This window comes from Chelon labrosus (genome assembly GCF_963514085.1).
Source record: "Chelon labrosus genome assembly, chromosome: 7".
In the NCBI taxonomy this organism is placed as follows: Eukaryota; Metazoa; Chordata; class Actinopteri; order Mugiliformes; family Mugilidae; genus Chelon; species Chelon labrosus.
This window is the reverse complement of record NC_140343.1, coordinates 10,051,729-10,074,122: the sequence shown is the minus strand read 5'-3', so window position 1 is coordinate 10,074,122 and position 22,394 is coordinate 10,051,729. Positions and strand designations below refer to the sequence as shown.

The following is a 22,394-nucleotide window of genomic DNA, read 5'->3' as shown; positions in this document are numbered from 1 at the left end:
GACCATCATTTTAAAAATGCCTGGATCTGCCTCCATTCCGATTGCCTGATATCAATCAGGACACCACTACCTACTTTGCCCAATTTTGAACCAGCTGTGAGTCAAGCGCTGCCGAAATGGCGAGCAACCACGCTGAGCCTCAAAACCACTCTTCAGGAAACCAACGGGTGACGTCACAAAGGGTTTCCGTTCTTTCTATGAAGAGAACATGCACCTCTTTGTTTTAACCATAGAAATGTTGAAGACAGTGATACCAGTCAGTATAATGAGTACCAGGAGGACTTTGTTGGGTTAAAACACAGTGCTCTTATTAGAAATTAACAAAAAAGAACTGGGGAAAAAAGATAAACGCATCTTCTAAGTTTTCTAACTGCTGCTCTTGTTAAAATCTTGCCAATAAGTTTTGCAGAGAAAGTGGGGTGTGATAAATAATGAATGGTAACATTTTGCACGTTGACTTTCACTGCGTCACTTGTTTCATTATCAGCGTTTCTGGAGTTATTTGTATTTCCTTATAATCTAAGTCTACCGAGGCAGAGACGGTTGCATCAGCAAAAAACACGTGAAATGTCTGCACGGCGACGGAAATATGGTGTTTTATGGCCCGTGCTACTTCACTGTTGAAAGCTACTTTGGGAGTTCTGGTGCTGGTTACTCACTGCAGGTGGTATAGGCAGGAAGCAAAAAAATAAATAATAGTCTGCGTCTCATTGTAAAGCTTTTATTGTGGTCATGATATAAAGGAAAAGCACAGTGAGTAGAATAAAAACTGTCTGACTCAATGACAAGGTGTGGACGTAAAGTTTTAGACTGACTTCAGTTTTGTATTCATATATACAGCAGGTGTTGTCATTATGTTCAGTTGTGACAGATGGGTTTTCTTTGATTCTGCGACTGTGCTTTGGCTGGGCTTTTATATGTGAACCACACATACCAATCCTCCAGTCGGTTAAGTCCACCTTGATTTTTTTAATGGTTGGAAACATAGCGTATGGCTCTGACATCTCAAATTTCACAGAAAGTTCATTGTCCTCGTAGAAAAGCGCTTCTTACAAATAAAGCCAAAAAGACTTAACAGGAACAATTATTATTATTTTTTTTAATCATTATTTCTATTCACTATTTTATTTTTCCTTTTAAATAAATACTTGTTGGTTAGCTATAAGCACACAAATCACCATTTACTGTACATTCTTAAATATTTACATCCTCAAAGCGACACCAGCAGCAACTTCCCTTTTTGGCAAATGAAGACCAACAACTTGGTGTCAAAGTGTCAAATATTCACAAAATAAAATAAAATAAATAAAATCACAACTGTTCTGTTTCTTCACATCTTGTTGCTCCACTAGCAGCAGCGGCAGAGGGGCTCTGTGGTGTCTTGCAATGCACCGTGTGCCAGGTAAGTCATCCCGCTCTGTCCTGTCAGGTCAGTGAGAGGCCAGGGCTCCTGCTAAATAAAATACTCCTTGTGGTTTTCACTAGGAGCGCTCGGAGAGTCCGCCTGGCTGCTGAATGGAAACTCGTGGTCTTCGGGCTGCGCTGCTTTCACTTCCTGGTTGCGGTACGTCTCTTTCCTGGTGCAGATGAACCTGGCCATGACCGCCAACGCACACAAAGTGACGAAAATCACCACGGCAATCACCCCTAGAAGCAACAGAAACAAAAATCACTTGAATGCACATTTATTTGGATTACTATCTGCTTCACGCATGCCCGTTCTTGTCGAGGATTACATCGATGGAGAGGTTGATATTAGTTTCACGTCAGTAGCATAAATGGAAGCAGGGTGAATCTGCAAACTTAGCTTTTCAAAAATGTTGAAGAATAAAATCCACCACATCTGTAAAGATTAATAATTAGCCCAAGTGTTTAATCTTTACACAAAATCGTTGATACAAATGCAAAGCTGAAAGTCAGTGTGTTTATATGAAGCCTGCTTTCTGAAGAAAGTGGTTTTCTTGGCTGCAACGTAATTTAGAAATGATGTTTATTTCTATTAGATAATGTTCAATTTTCTGACATGTCATCAGGTTTCCAATTTGCTTTCTTTTTTCAGCTATGCATATGCACGACTAAGACTTCAGACTGGGACAGTAAGAGATAGCAACTTTTCTCAAAATCTTTGAGTCAGTTTTCATTATTTAATGAATTAAGTCTTATACCTGCTGGGATGGATAGCATTACCTCCAATCAGAGCTGAGTCACTCCTGATGGCGTTGACTAAAGGCTGACCAGGATCCAATGAATCTGGTTGGTCTGGAGAGACAGAAAATTATGACAATGAAGGTGAAGGGATGTGAACAAAAAACAAGAAAGAAAAGTTAATAAACAAATAATAAACAAAACAAGAGATGCAGATTGATGGTTCTCGAAATAACTACCTTTCGTCTTCTTTTACCTCATCTGTCAGTGCAGACAGAGTTCTCTGAAAGCTACAGCACAGCTTTAAAGGACACTACCACAGCTGTCTGCCTAATCTCATCTGTAACTGTGCCATCACTCTGTCTGCTTACAGAGGAGGATGGTTAATGAGCCAAAGTGAAAGTCTAATGAAAAGCCATAAGAATAATAGTGAAGGGGTACTAGACAGATCCCCGCACTAAGGAGAAGGTGGGTGCATAACAAATGATATAAAGTATATACACTGCAGCAGGATGCAGTCTGACACAGGCACACACACAAAAACAGTTTAGGAACAACTAAAAAAAAACAAGAACAGCACAAGGTGTTGACCTGGCCTCCAAATTCACTAGATCCCAAACTGATCAAGTATCTGTGGGATGATCCACAGAGGCCCCTCCCCTCAACCCATAGGACCCAAAGGCCCCCACTAACAACTATTTTGGAGGCACAAAGGGAGACCTACACAATATCAGGCAGGTAGTCATAATGCTGTGCTTGAGCGGTGTATAAAGCAGACTATAGGATGTAACGGTACCTGATAAGGAGTGTGTGGTTTCTGCTGCGTAGGGATTGGCTTCAGAGGAGGAGCCACAGTTCGACTGTACCAACGGGCCGGTGACAATAACAGGGCGGTCAGGGTGCAGCAGAGCAGCTTTCAGAGGACTGATGGAGTTAAAATGAACACCTGACAGGCAGCCAGTGAACCCAAGAGAGGCCAAACCTGCCAGCTCTGCGTCCAGTCCATCAGAATCTGATCACACAGAGAGAGAAACAAAGAGACAGAGCAGACAGATTTAATATTATCAGTGCGATTAAATTACACATTCAAAATACAGCAGTGATAAGTACTTAAGTATTTATCTTGATGAGACTGGTTGTGATGATAAGTGGTATCTGCTTCTGGCTTAATTAATTTAATTTCAATATCTATTCTGCAGTTACAAAATAGGATCTGAAAATGTCAGCAGTTCAAATAAAAGCCTGGCGAATGATGGCCATGAACCACGCTTTATAGTCAAAGACAGAAGTTTTTGAGTGTCACAGGTTTTCAAACAACTGTTTCTACAAAAATTCATGATTGAAATACAGTTAGGAAACTGAAACACTTGGATAGACAGCGTAAAGAGAGTAAATCTAAACATACATGCGCATAAATTGTCGGTGTGAAACGGCACATAAATCGCAGTATCCAGCATCAAAGTCAAATACATAATGTCGCGTACCCTTGTATTCTGTCATGCTACATATGAAGGGCACGCTACATTCTGCACCTGCACCAAATACTGTCACTGGATATAAATCATGTCCCGCAGCATCTTCCAATATAAATGAGGAGACAGGCCCATCTAAACGTACACAGCGTTCACGCCTTTTGCCACGGTGAAACCGGTACCTCTTTTTATTACTTTGAACCGAAGGCTTATCAGGTGCCGAAATACTGCAAATGGAAATGTAAATACAAAGGACACGAGGCAACGTGTTAGACAGCTACATGTCTGCACGTAGCAATATTAAAGCAATACATTGACATTGGTGACATTAAAGAGCTGGTAGTGATGCATTTTACATCAACAATGACTGTTAAGGGCAGGAACGCAGACTATGGTACGGCAACTAGGATTATGTTGGAAAATAAATAACCTTAGTTACAAATGTAACCAAGGTTCTATGAATTCCTGTAAGAGCTCAACACACGGCAACACGAGAAAACACGTGCAAACAGACAAAACACAAGCAAATTAAGACAACGTTTTCATCCCTTTGACAACAGGTGCACTGCAAATACTCACAACACAACTGAAAACACAAAAACGCTGCAAAAATTCATATCATTCAAATAATCTGACAAAATATGCAGCTAATTTTGGAAAGCTATGCTAACTTTATATTAGCTATTACATTAATCGTTACTTTCAGACTACTTTTTGCTGCTCGAGAGTTTGCAGCACGTTTTTGTGATTGCGCAGAGTAAGATAGAACATATGAAGTAATTAAGAAACGCTCATAAAGAGAAACATCTGAAAGTGTCTGAAAAATAAATCGATTGAAGGTGAGAACAAATACAGAAGATCATTGTTTATTTCTGAACACAAACACACCATCAATGTTGTTTGCGTAAATTCCACATTGCAGTTTTAAAGTGATGGTAAGAGACATGTCTAAAGCCCACTAGCAGATAATGCGATGGTAATTAAACTGTATATTATAAATGTGCTGGAAGTTTTGCAATAACAATGATGCTAGTGGGAGGGTAATGGGGCAATTAAACTCGAAGTTATTTATTTTATTTCATAAAATCTGCCTTTTTCGTGATTATGCTTCCCTACTCCATGAGTTTTGTCAACTTTTGAGAGACATGAACATTAAACCAGACAATGATAAAAGACAAGAAATGTACAGCAGCTTCACAGTTTAAACACTTGCAATAAAACAAAAGTCTAAAAGCTTTTAAAATGTTTCCGATGACTTCAGGAAATATATTTGCGGTGACGTAAAGTTGCTCATTTCATGTGAGCGCTCCTCCCTAAGAAACTCCCAGTGAGACTTACATGTGGCTGAGAAAATCACCACCTCACAATTTGTGACAGCAGGTGCTAAATAAAATCTTAAGCATCTATAAATGTCAGTGCGAGGCACAATTATTCCTGCGGTGCAATTTCATTACGCTGCACATCATTGCCACTCATCTAAGTTATTACCAGAGCGAGACAACTTTTCACCATATGAAGGGGGACACTGCAGCGTGGCCTGGCTGGACAGGGCAGTTTATCAGCTGCGTATTTGATCAAGTACTGCGATTCAAATTGGATGTGATCCTCTGAGCAGCGGGAGATAATTTGACTTGGATTTATTAATCTCACACATGTCGATCTAAGGATGAATCAGTAAGTAAGATGGGGGATGACTGCGTTGGGAGAAAAACTAAAGTAACGGCTGCTAGGGTAGATTATTGTGCATTAATGCATTTTTTTCAGGCATATCAGCATATAGCCAAAGAGTGGACTAAAACTACTAAAACTAAGCATGATAGATTCTAAAAGGTGAATTTCCTATTTCAATTAAAAAAAGGTAAAATATTTGCAAAAATATAACATATTTCAAGAGTTTACTATTCTTCTTTCTTTTAAAGAATGACTCATCTCTACTTCTGGATGTCTGTGACTTTACTTTAGAAGGATTTGGATGTTTGTGCATGCAGCCAAACCTGAACAGTGACAGCACTGGCCTCATGAACTGAGAGAATACTGTCCACCTCTACCGCCGCCTCCTCCTATCACTGTCTCTCTCCTCCCTCTCTATCTTTCTCCCCCTGTGAGTATCCGAGTCTCTCCATTCTTTCCCGGTCCATTAGTTAGGCTGATGGATGACAGGGCTGGCAGGGAGTGACAGTATATCAACTATCTCGCTACCTCTATGATACTGATATGACTGCTGAGTCCTCTGGCTCAGCAGGGGCGGCGGCTCGGTCGCACACTAACATGGCCAGGGTCAACAATAAAAAAAAAAAAAAAGAAGAAGAAGAAGAAAAAAAACATCTAAGGAGATGAACTAAAAACAGCATCAATTTATGCTGGTTTCCAACTTGCCATCAAATGTCTAGTAGTTTCAAGACTTAAGTACAGTTTCCAAAGTACTTGTTCTCTTAGCTGCAGGTTGGACTAATTCCAGTTCTTTGTATAGTATTGGACACAGGCAAGAAATAAAAACACTTCATATTAAATACAATAACGGTTTTATTTTAAGGGCACTCTGGCTGCCATTAACACCCAGGTGGCCTTGTGATAGACAACCTGCGGGCTAGGTCAAGTAACGGCTTTAAGTGGCCTTAATGGATGGGCGGAAGGTAATGGCAACTTGTTTTAGATGACAAAAAACATTACGATTTTTTTTTATAGTGTGCATTAGGCATTTGCGGTGTAGCTTTGGAGCCCATGCATATTGATCATAGACAGTAAAAAGTGAAGTCAAAGCAAGTAGAGCTCCCCCTGGTGACTGGCTGCAGTATAGGTCATAAGCTCCACCTCCTCCATGTTAGTGGGTGGGACTTGGGCCAAACTAAAATACACTTCAAATTATTATTATTATTTTTTATTTTTTTCCAAGAATGGTTTCTGTCAATTTATGTAGTTAATATAATGTTGATGCCTGTTCAAGTGTCACTGTGTTTTGGATAAGTTTCGTTTTAGTTAGCTATTTCACACTATATAGAAACAGGATGTGACACAATGGCGACTACCAATTGCCATGCCAACCGCTCCATAAAGTGGTCCCGTGTGAGAGTTGTACAAAGAAAAAAAAGGAAAAAAAATCAGAAAATAAGTACAGTGTATAATCCAATATTTCTTTATACCTGGTGGAGGTAGAGCAGAGCGTAGTACCCAGCTTTAGGTTCAGATTTAATCAATTTCGCAGTAACAACAAACCACATGTTTTCAGAAAGACCTACAATTAATTTATTTATTTCTGATAGACAATACACAATGATGCAGGACTCTGTAGAAGTTACGGTGACTTTCATCTTCCATAACTAATGATAGCTTCATTTGGGGCAAAGCTTTAGCTGTAGCATATCTTTAGAGTTCAGACAAAGTCTTCTGTCTTTGAGAGAATCTCTGGCAGATAAATCCGTACAGTGTCTCCTGTGCAGTAAGCAGGTGAACTGTACTGTCTGACATCCTGGTTTACTTTGACCCTACCCACAGTACCTGAGACTTACCAGTTGCTGAGCTGAATCGCAGGGTGCTGACTCCAATCTTCTAAGTAATTTGCTCTTTTCAATCTCTCCTCATTACCATACAAAGTGAAGGACCTTTTCTGAAGTTATAACCATTACAGCTGTCTGAAGACCGGCTCAGCGAAGACAGATATCAACACGGTATTACTCACCACCTTAATAACACGGATAAAAGTGCACAAACATATACCGAGCCTCTGCATTGGTGAAAAAAACAAAAGAGCATAATTTGTGCAATACTTTACTAACCCATATGGCGCTAAATGCATCTAATACCACAGAAAACAGCGACTTGAGTGGGCGGCTGCACCTTTAGACATTTCTCAGCGTGTTCTCATTTTGCATCTCTACAGGAAAGGGCTCTCTTTGTGACCGTTTGAATATGGATGTCAACTTGTTTTTAAAAGCACCGCAGCTGTTGCTCGTGCTGCAGTTTTCCCTCCGGTCCATCAAACATGATGAATAGAAAACAGCAGAAGGCTCCAGAACAGCATTTTGTCGCACGAGGCCAAACATCTCAAGAGCTGTGATTCGAATGCGTCTGTCCAAGTGCCGGAGTCAGCTCGGGGAGAGGCTCACTTACCCTGCACTCTGCCCAGAATCAGTGATTTGATGCTGTTGAATTCCACATCAGAAGTCACGTTGAAGTCCTCTCTGGCATGCTGGTCAATCTGAAATATCATTTGTGTCGAGAAATTATTCATAGCAACCCGAAACAGCCAGAGACACACTTATTCGTTGCTAATTGCTCGAACAAATACGTAAAGCAACTTCAACAAATGTCTGCAGAGAAGCAGACGACAGATGTAGACTTGGCCAGAGGACCGACATCTAGCCTGATTTGCACATTCAAATGACATGCAGCCCCTTGTGTTTGAAACCAATAGACCTTTGAGTGTTTTGTGGTTCACAGTTGGCTGAGCAGAAAAGACCAAGAGGAGCAGATTTTGAGGTGGTAAACATCTCGAAGCGAGACGCTCTTTATGATAAACACATTCAGTGTGATGTATTGATTGCAATCACACAGATGTGGGCTTTAGTATCATTTATCATAAGTCATTGTCTAATGCCGGTCAAGCCGCAACTTAAGTGGCGCCACAGCTTGAATAAAGAGGAGAAATATACCATTTATGAAATATGGAAGGCTTTCAGAAGCATCCTTGCGGTCAGGGCTGTTTCTTGACTCATCTTTTCAACATGAGATTTTGCCGTAAGTTAATGATTACTGCTTTCCGATATCATCCATTTTTACTGGATTTGGATTAACTGGATTTTGTAGCTCTGTTGATTTTAATGTTTTAATGGCGATTTAGGTAGTGGCCAATCATGGAGCAAACGTGGATTTAATGATCAGCACATCTTTATTTTATTTTCCTTTCAGCATCTGGAGGATTGTTTATTATTTCACTGTCTGCTGACTTGAGTTTACGACAAACCTCTGACTGGATTCTCATATGACAGCATGTCACAAATAGTGTGCAAGCGGTGACTGCATATATCTTTATACAGGATTCATTTGTAGCAGGAGACAGGAGAATATCTCTTCGGGTCACGAACTAAGCATCACCCAGCAGCTTCAATTAAAGATATGACTGCAGGCGCCGGCCCACAACAGTCTGCCTACAGACTCCTCTCAGCAGCAGGTGTTCAGAGCAATGTGTGCACAGTTTGGATGTGGACTGAAAAGTAGATTGAGCCTTGATGCCCTTTCAGCTGGTGGTGACAGCCTGGCTCAGCCACGTCTAAAAATCAGTCCTGGTCTGTGTGACAGGGTGTAAAATATCCATTGCGTGTTTTTTTTTTTTTTTTTACCTGCACAGAGACAGTGTCTGCCAGTCGTTTGACGGTCACCGTGTGCAGCCGTCCGTCAGCCAGGTTTACGACTCCGCTTCTCAGCACCTCCACATCTCTGCTGCTGTGTAACTTGTACCTCAGCTCCAGCTCATCTTTACGGACACAAAGCAAGAAGAACTGCACTGAGCTGTCGTGTGTTTCATCTGATGAGGACGGAGACTTTTGAATATTCTTGTAAAACCATGTTCTGTTACTTTGGATTACGTATTATTGTATATCAATTAAAATAAATTAAAATAATTTTTCAATAACTGCTGTGCAGGTTTTTAAAAACACTGGCTACAGTACTTAATCAGAACAGTCAGTCAGAAGAGACAGGCATGCTGTGAGGGAATTTTCAATCAGATTGAGAGGGGTGGTGAAAACCTCTGATAATATGTTCAGTGGGAAAATATTAGCGCCTGGGAAACCACTGATGTAATCGTATTACTCCAGAATTAATACTTTCTCTCTGAGGGGCAGAAGCGGGGAGGTAGCAAAACAACAGTTTGAAAAGAAGAATGTGGGCAGCGTCGTTGAGTATGTTGGTCCGTCTCAGTCATCTTCTTCTGTTAGATGAATAAAGCATTTTAAATAAAACTGAGAGAAATCCTCTGCTGTATGTATAGATGTGTAGATACTGTACAGTACGCACTCACTGCTTCAAGAAAGAAACTTTAATATCTCACATCTGAATGTTCCAAGATACCTGCTGCTGCGTGAAAAAGCTGCAAACCGTTTAATAGTTTGAGGATTAATGCTTTACCTAAGAATAACAACTCTCCACGGTGGGCAAAACCACTTTGAACATAAATATGTTATTGCACGGAGGGGCTGGAGCCTATCAGAGCTGTCATTGGGCAAGAGGCAGAGTATAATAGACTCTGGACAGGTTGCCAGAGTCTACTGCAGGGCTAACACAGAGAGGCAGACAACCACACTGACACCTACGGCAAATTTAGAATAAACAATCAATCAAATAGAATCACCTATTAACCTAACAAGCATGTCTTTGGACAGTGGAGAGAACCCACGCAGACACAGGGAGAACATGCAAACCCCACACAGAAAGGCCCAGCAGAACCTTCTTGCTGTGAGGCATCAGTGCTAAGGTTGAAGAAATACTCTCCATATATATGTAGCCACTGTTAAGTCAAAAAGATATACGTCTGCTCTCATCTTTAAATGTTTCCACTCGACACAAACCTTCCTCCAGTTAAATAGCAGCAGTGAATTCATTTAATTAACTTTGAGCGATTTTACACAGAAATCTCCGCACTGGCTACCTTAGCAGATACTGTACGCGTTCACTGCTTCAAAGAAAGAACCTTTAATATCTTACCTCTGAATGTTCCAAGACACCTGCTGCTGAATCAAAAAGCTGCAAACCGTTTAATACTTTGAGGATTAATTCTTTATCGAAGAATAACATCCCATGACATAAAATTAATTTAACATTTTTCTGAGATGATTTGAATGTTCTAAGAATTCTGCAGACTTCCCTTATATCTAATCTTTCCTTAAATCAAAACACATTACACTAAATACGCCATCTAATTTATTTTAATTGCACACAAACAGGCAGCTATGCCCTTGTCATAATACCAGATTTTTACATTTAAAAAACTGTGTTGGAGAAGGCAAAAGGGTCTGTCAGGAAACCTCAGCGAGTGGCTCAGACAGTACAGTTTGTCTGCGTGCAGCAGCTGCAGCATCAAGACACACGAGGGAAGCTAAGATAAATCTCTCCCTGGGATTTAATTGGATACTTCAGCGAGAAGTGCAGATTCATGATGATCACTTGATCAGCTCACAACCTGCTATGCTTCTGCTTTATCCCAGTCATTAAAAAAGCAGAATGTTACATCTATGAGCAGCAGGAGTTTATTCAGAACAGTGACATAAAAAAAAGTATGCTTTTAACGACTTAGAGGAGAGATCCAAATATTTCCTGCAGAAGTTTTGATCGCAAAATGACACAAGAAATCTCTTGAACACCTGAGCACACCAATTCATGTTAAAAATAAGCCATGTCATGTTGTTATAGGCAGTGAATAAGGACAAATCATATTACACTGAGCAAGAAAAGCTGCAACGAACTGAAATAGTGTAAAGTTCAACAGTGAAGTGAGTGATCAAAAGATGAATACAATAAATAATTACAATTGCAAGGACATGATAGGTTGTCCCTCTGTGAAAGAGAATTATCACTTAGTAGGAGATGTATGAAAAAGGGAGGCAGAAGAAGGTGGCAGACTGAATCCAAATGAGGAGGAGGAGGAGGAGGAGGAGGAAGGGAGTGGGGGAGGCTGAACAGAAGAAATTGCTTGAAAGATGAGATCAGAAATGGGACCGGCTGAATTAAAACTGAGCAGTCTTGTCCAAACAAGAGACGGAACGGCCATTCGAGTGTCCTCACCGTGTTTGTTGATGAGCAGGCTCAGGAACTCTCTGTAGAAAGAGCTGACGTGGAGCAGCAGAGCGGGACTCTGGCTGGTCCTGAAGCTCAGGGAGATGTTTTCCCCTCTCAGCGTGACGTCCGAGTAGATGGATGAAGGCAGGGCACTGCTGTTCCTGCTCAGTTCAAAGGGCTCTTTGAGGATGTAGGTGATGGATGTTGTCGACTTAAAGCTGGCTGAAAACTCTGAGAGTTGCAAAGTTAGTGGGAGGTGTCAGTGGTGGAGCTAACTGGTCTCCTGTGTTAATACTGCTAAACAGTTTATACATGCAGTAGAGTTAGTGCTAAAGTTCATATCATAAGGTTTAGGCAGCGAAGGCACATTGGATAAGGGCACTGTGGTGGCTTTAATTAAATGTTAATAAAGTCAAATGATTGTTTTCAGTATTTGAATAAGAAGTATTTTGAGTGTCTTTACGCGGACTTAGAACAACTTTGTATCTATGCACAGCTGATTAAACACTGTTTTTATTTTGCAGTTCTGTATTAACATATTTTTAATTTTTAGAGGACAGCGTAGGACCAGTGAACTGCATACTAAATTTCCAAACGGAGAACTATCAGCGAAGACAAAAGACTAAGGAATTATAATTATTTTAAGTGTAAAAAAACTACTCTAAAAATTTTCCCTTATCAAATACCTCTCTGTTCCTTTGTTTGGTCAGTTTAACCACCGTCACAGTTTAACACAGTTTAATATACGTCTACAGCACGGACTGAAACTGACATGCCGCTGACTTTCACTGTAATAAGTTCTTGATGCATCACATGGTCGGACACTAAAGCTAGACAAGTTCTTTAATTTTTTTTTTTTAATTCCACCGCTAGACCTGCATTCATTAGGACCCATTCAAAATGAGGCCAAGCTGTACAGACAGCAAACGAGACAGACAGAAGGGATCAATAGTGTCTGCTGATCTGTTTCCTCTTCAATAAAGCACAAGGGCTCAGGTACGGGTTATGGAGTGCCTCGGCTCGGTTGAATTAAAAACTTCTGCATTTGAAGTCATCTTGCTGCAGTTTTTATTCTAAATGTCTGTTGCCTGAATAAATTGAGATTAGAAATCTGGACTGGAAGTAACTGCCCTCCAAACAGCCTCTGTCCGAGCATAGTCTACCATAGAGTTTATTTACCATCTCCAAACCAAAAATACAAGCAGAATCTATTAAAATACGGGTTCATCTGTCGTCACGTAAGGTGCACTAACTAGATTACTTCCGAGGCCAGAGATCCTTCATGAAATTTGTAGGGTTATGTTTGCGCATACAAGCTCAATACCCTGAATAGTGTAACAATCCAATACAGCATTGAAAGTAAGTGTGTCAAAATATGAACAATAAAGCGTTGTTTATCATGCTGCCTCCCATTTTAAATCTTACGCATTATGTTAACACACTTTTCTTATGGATGCACACCTTTTTTCGTGCACAGTCTGTATAATTTCTCCTTTATTTACATTTTTTTGTATAGTTATGTTTATGCTTACTGTACCAACTACCACAAGAAAATGTGGAAACATCCTTGGCAGTTAAGTTGAGACTGATTCTGTTTCTAATAATGTAAGCTATCTGATCTTAAGCTTCTAACTTATCAATCTTAAAAACTCCATGTCTGCTATCAGCTGGACATGCTACTAACTTTTTACAGCAGACACGCAGCAACAGTCTCAAGGCATTTGTCTTAAAGCGGCTAGTTTTATTCAGTAGCTGCGGCTGATTATGTCTTTTTGAGGCAGTCTTCTCCTGTAACGTTGAGTCAAATCAAGGATCCATTGTTTAAAATAATTACAAACAAAAAAACACAAATGTAAATCTGCAACTCTCCACATGGCGCATGAGAACAAAAGCTTGACGCAGCAGCCGTGACAAAAGAGACGGGTCATTCGTCTTAGCTCGCGCACATGGCTGGATGGTGAGAATTCAAAGTGATGGTAAAATGTATGCAGTAATGAGACATTTGTGTGGGTGTGATGTAGGTGTTATTCTTCTGAGAGCTTGTCTAATGTCACTGCTTCTGACTGCCACATCAAATTGGCAAACAAATCCCTTCCTCTTTATTTGGAGAGTCTCTGGAAAGGATGCACAGACTGAGCTGCAATAAAAAAGCAGCTGCTGTTCAAACAAACGGTAATACTGTACAGGCACCATATGAGAGAAATAAAGTCACTTATATATATATATATAAGGCTGTAGGTGGACAGTGTGTGTAAATAAAGTCCAAGTTACTCGTGGCTTTTTATGAAGATGGTTTAGTCGTTATTTCAGAAACATCCTCAAGGACATTAAAACATACTTTATTGCTGAATTAAGACAATAAACATCCAATAATCCCGTTTTACAGGCAGAAATATGCCACTGTCTGTACCTTTATGACAGAAGGCTCCGGTGTAGGCAGATTGGCCGCAGTCGCAGGAGAAACCGTTGGCTTTTTCCACACAGCGACCCTGGTTCTGGCAAAGCAAGCCGTAGCTGCTGCAGTGTCCCGGGCACCCGGGTCGAACCCCGGGGGTAATCTTCGCCCTCTCCTCCAGGTCCAGAGTCACACCATTCAGCTGCAGAGAGCGGATGCAGCCCAAAAAGCCTTTCTGTCTGGACGCGGTGCCTCCTGCCAAGACCAAAGTAAACAATATTATTATTCTACAAGTTTTCTACTGACATGGAGTAGCCAAGCCGAGGAGCTGTAACGTATTGAAAAGACGAAGAGCAAATTCATAAGCACATAAAATATAATTTATCGGTGGTGCAAAATGGAGCAGCAATCAACAAACTACCACACCAAGAGCAACAGTAAAACCAGCCACGCTTCTCCTCTCATTGATTGACCGTAAATCTATGAATTTTTCTGTCTCCTCTGCAGTAAACTGTGATTGACAGCCACATGTTGACACTGCAGCACGACAAGGCCACGTCTGCTCCGCAGGGCAGAGACACTGACACCGCCTAGCACCGGTCTGGCGGTCGATCGGATAACTGCTCGGCTGATGAGCCATCTGCCGTCTGATATTCATTCCTTCCACTTTCTCCTTTCACCTGATAATTAACATTCTGATACAGCAGCCTCACACAGAGTTTGGACTTGGCAAAACTACATTTCTCCCGGAGTTCCATGCTGGCGACGTCTTATTTTATATCCACGCGTGACAGTTGTTTTCGCAGATTGGAACTGGCAGGGTATTACTCTCACAGTTTGAGTCTAGTAAGGCTTCACATGTTCAGCTAGAGGAGCTTTCCATGGCACACAGTCTTGAACCTTTAGTTTCCTTCTGCAGTTACAAAACACAGACAACAGATTAGGAGCGCGCAGGGTGGGAAATTTAATTAAGCACCCTTTAAACGACCTGGTATAGATAAGTTCGACTGCAAGGACTGAATGAAACACAAGCAAAAGCGAGATTCTATTTAATTTGGATTTAAAAAGCAAAAGTGTGAAGATTTTAGAGTACTGGTGTGACTGAAAAGAAGGGATTAAATCCAAAGTGCACTTCGGATAAAAGAGCTATGACAGCTTCCTGTGGGTTGAGGGGAAAGAAACAAAGGACTATAACTGCCAGAGAAAGAAGTCCCAGGGGAATCAAAAGAAAACATGCGTAACAGCGGGGATTTCAGCCATTTAAGCAGTTTTAAATTCACACTTTGTGGTGCTAGAGCACAAAACAATCTGGGGCCCTGTGTTAATGGTGCTAATGCAACACCAAGCGCAGAGCGGTAAGCCTCGTGGGGTCATGAGTACCTGCTACTTTGGCATATGTAGCAATGCAAAGTGCAAAGAGTGCCGGCTGAAGTAGAACATAAATTAGAGGGTATTATGATTAATAAATTCATTCTCAATCAGACACATCACTGGTCTCATCGCTCTGAAACAGCGGAGCCAATCAAAGTGACGCCTGATGGCAGCTGCTTTGCAAGTGGAAAGACTGTTCTCCAGGAAATTATATGTTTGCCCGGGAGGTGCATAGAGGCACGACGTACATTAGCACGCAGCACCTCAGATGTACAGCCACATTTATTCACAGACTGCACTGTTGACATTTCGGGCTCCAAACTAAATGAATGTTAATTTTGCAAGTCGATGTAAATGCATCTACAGGCTGCGTAATGTTTAATTAAAGTGGTTCATGTAAAGTTTAAGAATTGCAGCGTTATTTCCTCCCACCTGTGCACTTGGCACCGAAGTGACTGCGCACGTACAGGTCGTGACGCCATATAATTGGATTACTGGTGTTCCAAGGACTCTAGACGTTCATTAACACGCTGTCAAAGATGAAGAGAGTAACTTGAATAAGTGAAACTGTTTCTGTAAAAATGTAAAATGTTCCTTCACATTTTTCAAAAGGTTAGCAGGAGATATACGTTTATGGTAATAGAAGCACCACTTAGCGTTTATGATATATTCCTGTGTATGCAACTTAATATCAGTTATTAATATACAACTGAATTACTAGAATGCGCCAGGAAAGAGGGTACAACTCTTGAACAGCTAAACATAAATAACCAACAGTAAATAAAAAGGAGGTTATAGACACATTGAGAGTGGAAGGAGGATTGTTACTAAGCTACAAAACTTTAATAGCCTGACATGTCCCACAGAAAAACAAAAAGAAAAACAGAATTAAGCATCATTAAGGAGGACACACCATGAACATTTTCGTCAGACCCTGCATGCAAAAGCGTGCAAACAAGATGTAGGTGCAACCTGTGCAACATTACATCCTTAATTAAACTGTATTATTGTGCAAACTGCTCACCCACCCAGGTTTGACTACACTCCTCCTGACTCCACATTAGATACTTTTCTTTTACATGATCAGCTGGATGCTGAGTATCTCCCTTCTGGACAGGAGCTTTGCCCTCCTGCAGCTGCAGACTCAACAGCTTCTCATACTATTATTTGACTTCTTCTTTTTGCTCCATTGGCACATGGTTCCTCATTACTTTTTCCACAAGGCTTTTGTTCTTGTGACTTGAAATTACGACACAATGACGAGCACGCTAAAAACAACAAGGTCTTCCAGTGACAACATTTCACCCCTGCATATACCTTATCAGACGTTTTGTAATGTAAAACAAAAAACTAAGCGACGGAGCAACACAACAACAGCAACTTATTATTATGAGCATTAATTTCAGTCCATGTTGCTGTGTGTATACAATATTAATTATTTCCTGTGGCAATAAATTAAGCTGCACCAGAATAATTTTTGTCACATAAATTCACCCAAGGCAATAATACGGCTTATTAATTCAAACTATGGGATATCTATTCTTATTAAGTTATACAAGGCAATTTTGTATATTACGAAATGGGACACAGTATTTATAGCAATACAGATGTCTCTGCAGATTTGTAAGTTCTGGTTTTGCAGACTGCATGCTGTTCACATTTTGGGTTTAACTACAGGAAGATAGCAAAAAAAAAAAAAAAAACACAACACCCAAATAGTGACATTCTGCTGTAAATCAAGAGAAACACAAACACCTTTTCAGGAAGCATTCGCTTTCATAATCCCCATAATCGCATTTCCATCCAAATATGACTCCCGTCGTATTGCCGGCAAACACCAGCCAGGACAGTTTCTCCCGTATAAGGAGAACGACTCACGGCGACCGCTTTCAGGCTTTTTCACAGAGGATTATTAGCTCAACGCAGTCCGCCAGTCAATTCTCACCTCCGTCTCTCTCTCTGCATCTCTCCAGTCTCATTATTTGCTGATTTTCCCCGCAAAGTGGCTGTTTACGAAAGAACACATGCCCACGATATTTGCCGAAAGATAAAGCCGCACAATACAAGATGGATTTTCATCCCCTCAAACACAGTTAAGACGTAAGTAGGAAACTTATGAAAGTCTGTGAGAGAGATAAAGTGAATTGATAATTCTGAGACCAGTGGAAAAGGAAAAAGGTTATGAAAGACTATTTTGATTTGAAGTTTTAGTACCAAAACACTGTGATACTGTGTGTGAGAGTAATATCAAAATACTCAGCTTATGTTGTCCAGATCAAATTGTCTTTAGTAACTTCTCAAACAAAGAAATAGTATTACTACTTTGCGTTATTTGGTGAGGTTTATCCCATCCTAAAATTCAACATCAGGCATAACATTATGACCACCTTCCTAATATTGTGTAGGTCTCCCTTGTGTCTCCAAAACAGTTGTGACTCATCAGAGAATTGGACATGGGCCTTCTGAGGGTGTCCTGTGGTGTCTGGCAACAGAATGTTCTTAGTGGTGGGACTTTGGATGCTACAGGTTGAGAGTGAGGCGCCTCTGTGGATCATCCTACAGATACTTGATCAGTTTGGGATCTAGTGAATTTGGAGGCCAGGTCAACACCTTGTGCTGTTCTTCATGTTTTTTTGAGTTGTTCCTAAACTGCATCCTGCTGGGGATGGCTGCTGCCATCAAGGAGTGTCATTGCCATGGGGTGGGGGTGCCTGGTCTGGTCTAGGTGGGTACATGCTACATGTCTGGTCCAAAGGTTTCCCAGCAGAAAACTGTATTGCCACAAGATGGTCAATGTTATTCACTTCTCCCGTCAGCGGTTTTAATGTTATGCCTGATCGGTGTATATAGATGTAGCCCGACACAGGGCCTTATTATTGACTAGAAACTACTGAAAGAACCGCAGTAACACATTCTGTCATTACCATGAACACTGGTGCAGTGGTTTATTTTAAGTCTGTCCCACATACGCTGTAAACTCTGTGGAAATATTCACTGGAGCAACAAATGTCTATTATTCTCTGAGTGAAATAACAAATTCACAGTAATGCTGGCCACACACAGCGGCATATTTGGTCCGTGTTGGCGACCTGTTTTAAATATTTGCATCTTCAGTTCAGTTTCTTTGTGGGATGTGATGGCAAAAAGAATAATAACAGAATAGTACCAATGTTATCCTTTAACCTAAAAGGTAAAATACTCACACAGCCATAAACTGCTTGTCAGAGTTAGAGCTCACCATTGAAGATAAATACCTGTTCTGCCTTTACTGAACATCTCATGTGTCAGTTTGTCTCTGTTCAGATATATGTTAAGCTTTATAGGCTGCACACACGTATAAAGAACTACATTTTCCAACCGATCAAGACCTCTACCGCGCTTTAACTTATCAGAGGTATTTACTGTTCGGTGCTGAGAAAACAAGGACTCAGCAACTACTCTCATCACTTTACAGCACAGCAGACTTTTTTCAACCAATATCAGCAGCACTTGTTAACACTGCTCCCCTCAGGTGAGTTGGGTTATCAAGCTCTCTCTGAAGATGAGGTTTGCTGTTATTAGACAGACAGCGTGCTGCTTCTTAGAACTGCTGCCTGAGCTGCCTGTGTGGGACTGGCGTCTTTCAGCAGTGAAACATTTATCTCACAATGCTATCTAAAAAGAAATGTGTGGTAAAGACGGTAGAAGTCAGTAAGTCTTCTGATGTGTGCTTGCTTGTAGGCACAGTTTGCAAGTGTGAGCGTCTGGATATAAGAGCAGGAAGATACGGCACCTGCTAACGAGTTTTTTTTAAGTTAAACATAACGTTGCAGAAGCTTTAGCTTGCTTTAAATTTTCCTCACGTGCCCAACATTTTGAGGCCAAGCGGAAACAGTCAAATTCACACTCTAGCCCCTCACCTATGAATAACTGGCTGTTGAGCTGCAGATGAATGAGTCCGTCTGCAGGAGCCTCCTGGGTGGCGGCGGGGAAATCGTCGACACGCAGCAGCGCCTCCTTCACGTTCCGCTCGGCGCGCACACTGTGCCACCGGTTGTCGTCCAGCGGGAGGCTCGCCTCCACCCGCACCTCCAGCGGCCCGTTCCCCACGTCGAAAGAGAAGACGACCTCGGTGGAAGCTGGAGAGGGGAGAATGGATCGGAGCGGTTACATCAGACGAAACGCATAAAGATAATTGTTATATGCACCGTTTAAGGAGCATTTCGATGATTGACTGTCACAGCAGCAGAGTGAGTCTGACTTGTTATTATAGGCATCATTCAAGCTTTCTGACTGATTAGGAAAGCTTGAATGATGCCTATAATAATCATGTCCTCTAAACTGGCATTGTGTGCAAGGATGTTGACTGTCCTTAAGTATATTAACCAGGTTTTATTCACAGTAAAATGTGTTTTTGGATGACACCAACTCATTTTCTGAAGAAACAAAGTCAGTTCAGATCAAGCATTTTCCTAAAAGTTCAATCAAAATGTAACGTGATGGACAGTCAGCGTAAGTTGGGCCCAGTTGCAGAACACTTTCCCCACTGTTCACAGTCAAATAAATACAAAAAAGCCTAAAAACAGGGTAGCAGCAGTCTATGTGGGAATAAAATGTACAACCTTTCAGAAATCAGAAGGATCCCTAGAAGAATCACTGAGTATTTTCCATGTAATTAGATGCAAAGAGTGGAGCTTAGTGACTTTGAGGTATCACATTCATTCTTGTGAAAACATTACTCGATTCAACTTGCCAGAAATTTCATTTTTTATATCAGCAAAATGCAGCTATGTATAAATATACATGTTTTTTGTGTAATTGTTGTTGTTGTTTTAATTATCTGGTCTTTTCCCAGTCATACTGTTAATATAGACGAAGCATGTGTCTGTGGTCGGGCTCCAGATTGCGCTATCTTTCGCTAAACCCATTTACTCAGTCACGTCCCTCCGTCATCATATGTCGGCAGAAGTGTGAAATGACTTCCACCCACCAGTCCATCTGTTGGCAGGACGGACAGACAGCTGGACACGGATCTGACAGGATTCAGAGAGCAGCCCTGGGCGGGAAAGAAAGACTGCAGCTACAGACGGACATCTGTTTGTTGCGTGCAATTGTTTAGTGTCAAACGTGTGAATATCTTCTTTGGTCCAACTCTGCAGTGTCAAGCAGCAAGGATCGGTTTTAATATTTTAAAATACCTCTAATGATAATGCGTGATCTATTTAAATTTTATTTTATATTCACACAGCGGGGCAGCACAGCGGTGTAATATGTAGCACTGATGCCTCACAGCAAGAAGCTTCAGGGTTGGAATCCACCGGCCGACTGGGGCCTTTCTGTGTTGAGTTTGCATGTTCTCCCTATGTCTGCGTGGGCTCTCTCCAGGTACTCCACCGTCCAAAGACATGCTCGTTAGGTTAATTGGTGACTCTGAACTGGCCGTAGGTGTGAATGTGAGTGTGAATGGTTGCAATAGACTGGAAACCTGTCCAGAGTGTATTCCGCCTATCGCCCAATGACAGCTGGGATAGGCTCCAGCTCCCCCGTGATGCTCAAAAGGACAAGCGGTTACAGACAATGAATGAATGAATGAATTTAGTCTTCATAATGAGAAGGTTCTGGGTTTGAACCCATCGGCCGGGTGGGGCTATTTTGCGCAGGGTTTTGTCTGGGCGCTCCGGCATCCTCCCACATTACAAAGACATGCTTGTTAGGTTAACTGGCGATACTGATTTGGTCACTGGTGTGCACGGGGGTGTGAATGGTTGTTTGTCTTTCTGTGTTAGCCCTGTGACGTCCCGGTTGTTACCCTGCCTCTGGGCCAATGATAGCTGGGATGGGCTCCAGCCCCTCAGCGACCGTCGAGAGGAAAAGCGGTAATAGATAATCTAGTAATGGCACCGGCTGAACCACACTGATTTACATAAGGTAATGTTTCCCTCACGGATTACTGTGATGCACTTTATGCTGACATCAGCCACTCTAACCGCAGCTACAGTGAAACAGGAAACAAGGGGTGATAGAATCAAACTGTGGATGTTCCAGCCTTGTACTGTAATGGTGCTGTGATCAACACATTACCCCTTTGTCGGCCAAAACACACAGACTATGTGTTCAGCACCGGCTTCAAAATTCTGATCATGCCCCAAATTATCAGCATCAGAAATGACTGAGGATGTCTTGACTCCCTGTATGACTGGATGTTCTTTTAGTTCAGAAGATGGAGGCATCTCTTCTTATTATAAATACAGCAGGCCTTTGCTATTAAAGCTTCCAGACTGTGCAAAACTATTGAGATACTTTCTTAAAACTTTATATGGGAAATAAGTTATGAATATTTAATTAGCCTTGTTTTTACAACCCACTCTTTCAATTTAATATTTTTTTTCTGTACTTTGTTTTTATTAGTTTTAATGTGCTTTTTGTATTTTTTTTTGGTACTTTTCTAAAATGTATTGTTATTATATGCATCATTGTCACTGTAATTATGGTAAAATACTGGCTTAGCATTTGGCTGAATGCACTCAGCCTCAAAGGGGCAATTACAAACGCTGTGGACCCTTACCTGTAATTCTTAAAATTACTCCAGAGAAGCTGCAGTAAGTAAAAGTTTTGGTACATTCTCCACCTTGTTGTGCGGTGGATCGGACAAAACTCTACTTCTACTGAGAAGCAGGATATTTACAGACTGTATCGTCTGTCCTCTGATGGGCCTAAACCCAAATCGATGCCCTTTCTTGTTAAGGCACGGACGGTAAGCATTTGCTAATAATAGGCTTATATAATTAGCATGCTGTGGTCATTAATCTCCCCATTTACACGGCGCTAACAGGCAGAAAACTTAACCTACAATAAAGGGAGTTGAGCTGAAGGCCACGCGGAGACCGTTCATCCATCACAACACTGCCAGCATGCCCACGCTCCACATTTAGGGGTGAAGTTAGCAGAGCGGTGACACCTGTGTCTGCGCAAAGCATCATCCCTCCCGTAGGTCGCAGACAGTGGAGGGGTAAGCTCTGCTGCTGTGTGACTTCATTTAGAAGCTGCTACTGGCTGACTGCAGCAATAATGATACAGAGTCATCTCAACTCTGGCTGTCATAATAACTGTGATGAGTGAGATAAGAGACGTGCTCTGCTGTAACAATGACGGGGTTTCCCGAAGGAGGAGGGGTACCATTTATCCTATTGTTAGTTTGTGTGTTTGTGACTCAGGAGTAGTAAAAAAAAAAAAAAGTAGATATCACGCCAAACAACCCATCA

At 41.4% G+C, this 22,394-nt stretch overlaps 1 protein-coding gene across 1 annotated transcript in view; it reads right to left on the bottom strand.

Annotated features, from left to right (window-relative positions):
• Positions 1 to 1,389: 1,389 nt before the first annotated feature.
• LOC311490547 (contactin-associated protein-like 4) overlaps positions 1,390 to 22,394 on the bottom strand; it is a 96,779-nt gene continuing 75,774 nt past the window's right edge. Inside the window, exons 17-24 of the mRNA XM_084548091.1 lie at positions 19,053 to 19,271; positions 13,798 to 14,037; positions 11,394 to 11,618; positions 8,954 to 9,087; positions 7,725 to 7,812; positions 2,942 to 3,157; positions 2,188 to 2,259; positions 1,390 to 1,647 (exon numbers count right to left, since the gene is read on the bottom strand). Coding sequence (XP_084404217.1) covers positions 1,454 to 1,647; positions 2,188 to 2,259; positions 2,942 to 3,157; positions 7,725 to 7,812; positions 8,954 to 9,087; positions 11,394 to 11,618; positions 13,798 to 14,037; positions 19,053 to 19,271 — 1,388 coding nt within the window. The 3' untranslated portion in view covers positions 1,390 to 1,453. The remainder of the gene's footprint in view (positions 1,648 to 2,187; positions 2,260 to 2,941; positions 3,158 to 7,724; positions 7,813 to 8,953; positions 9,088 to 11,393; positions 11,619 to 13,797; positions 14,038 to 19,052; positions 19,272 to 22,394) is intronic.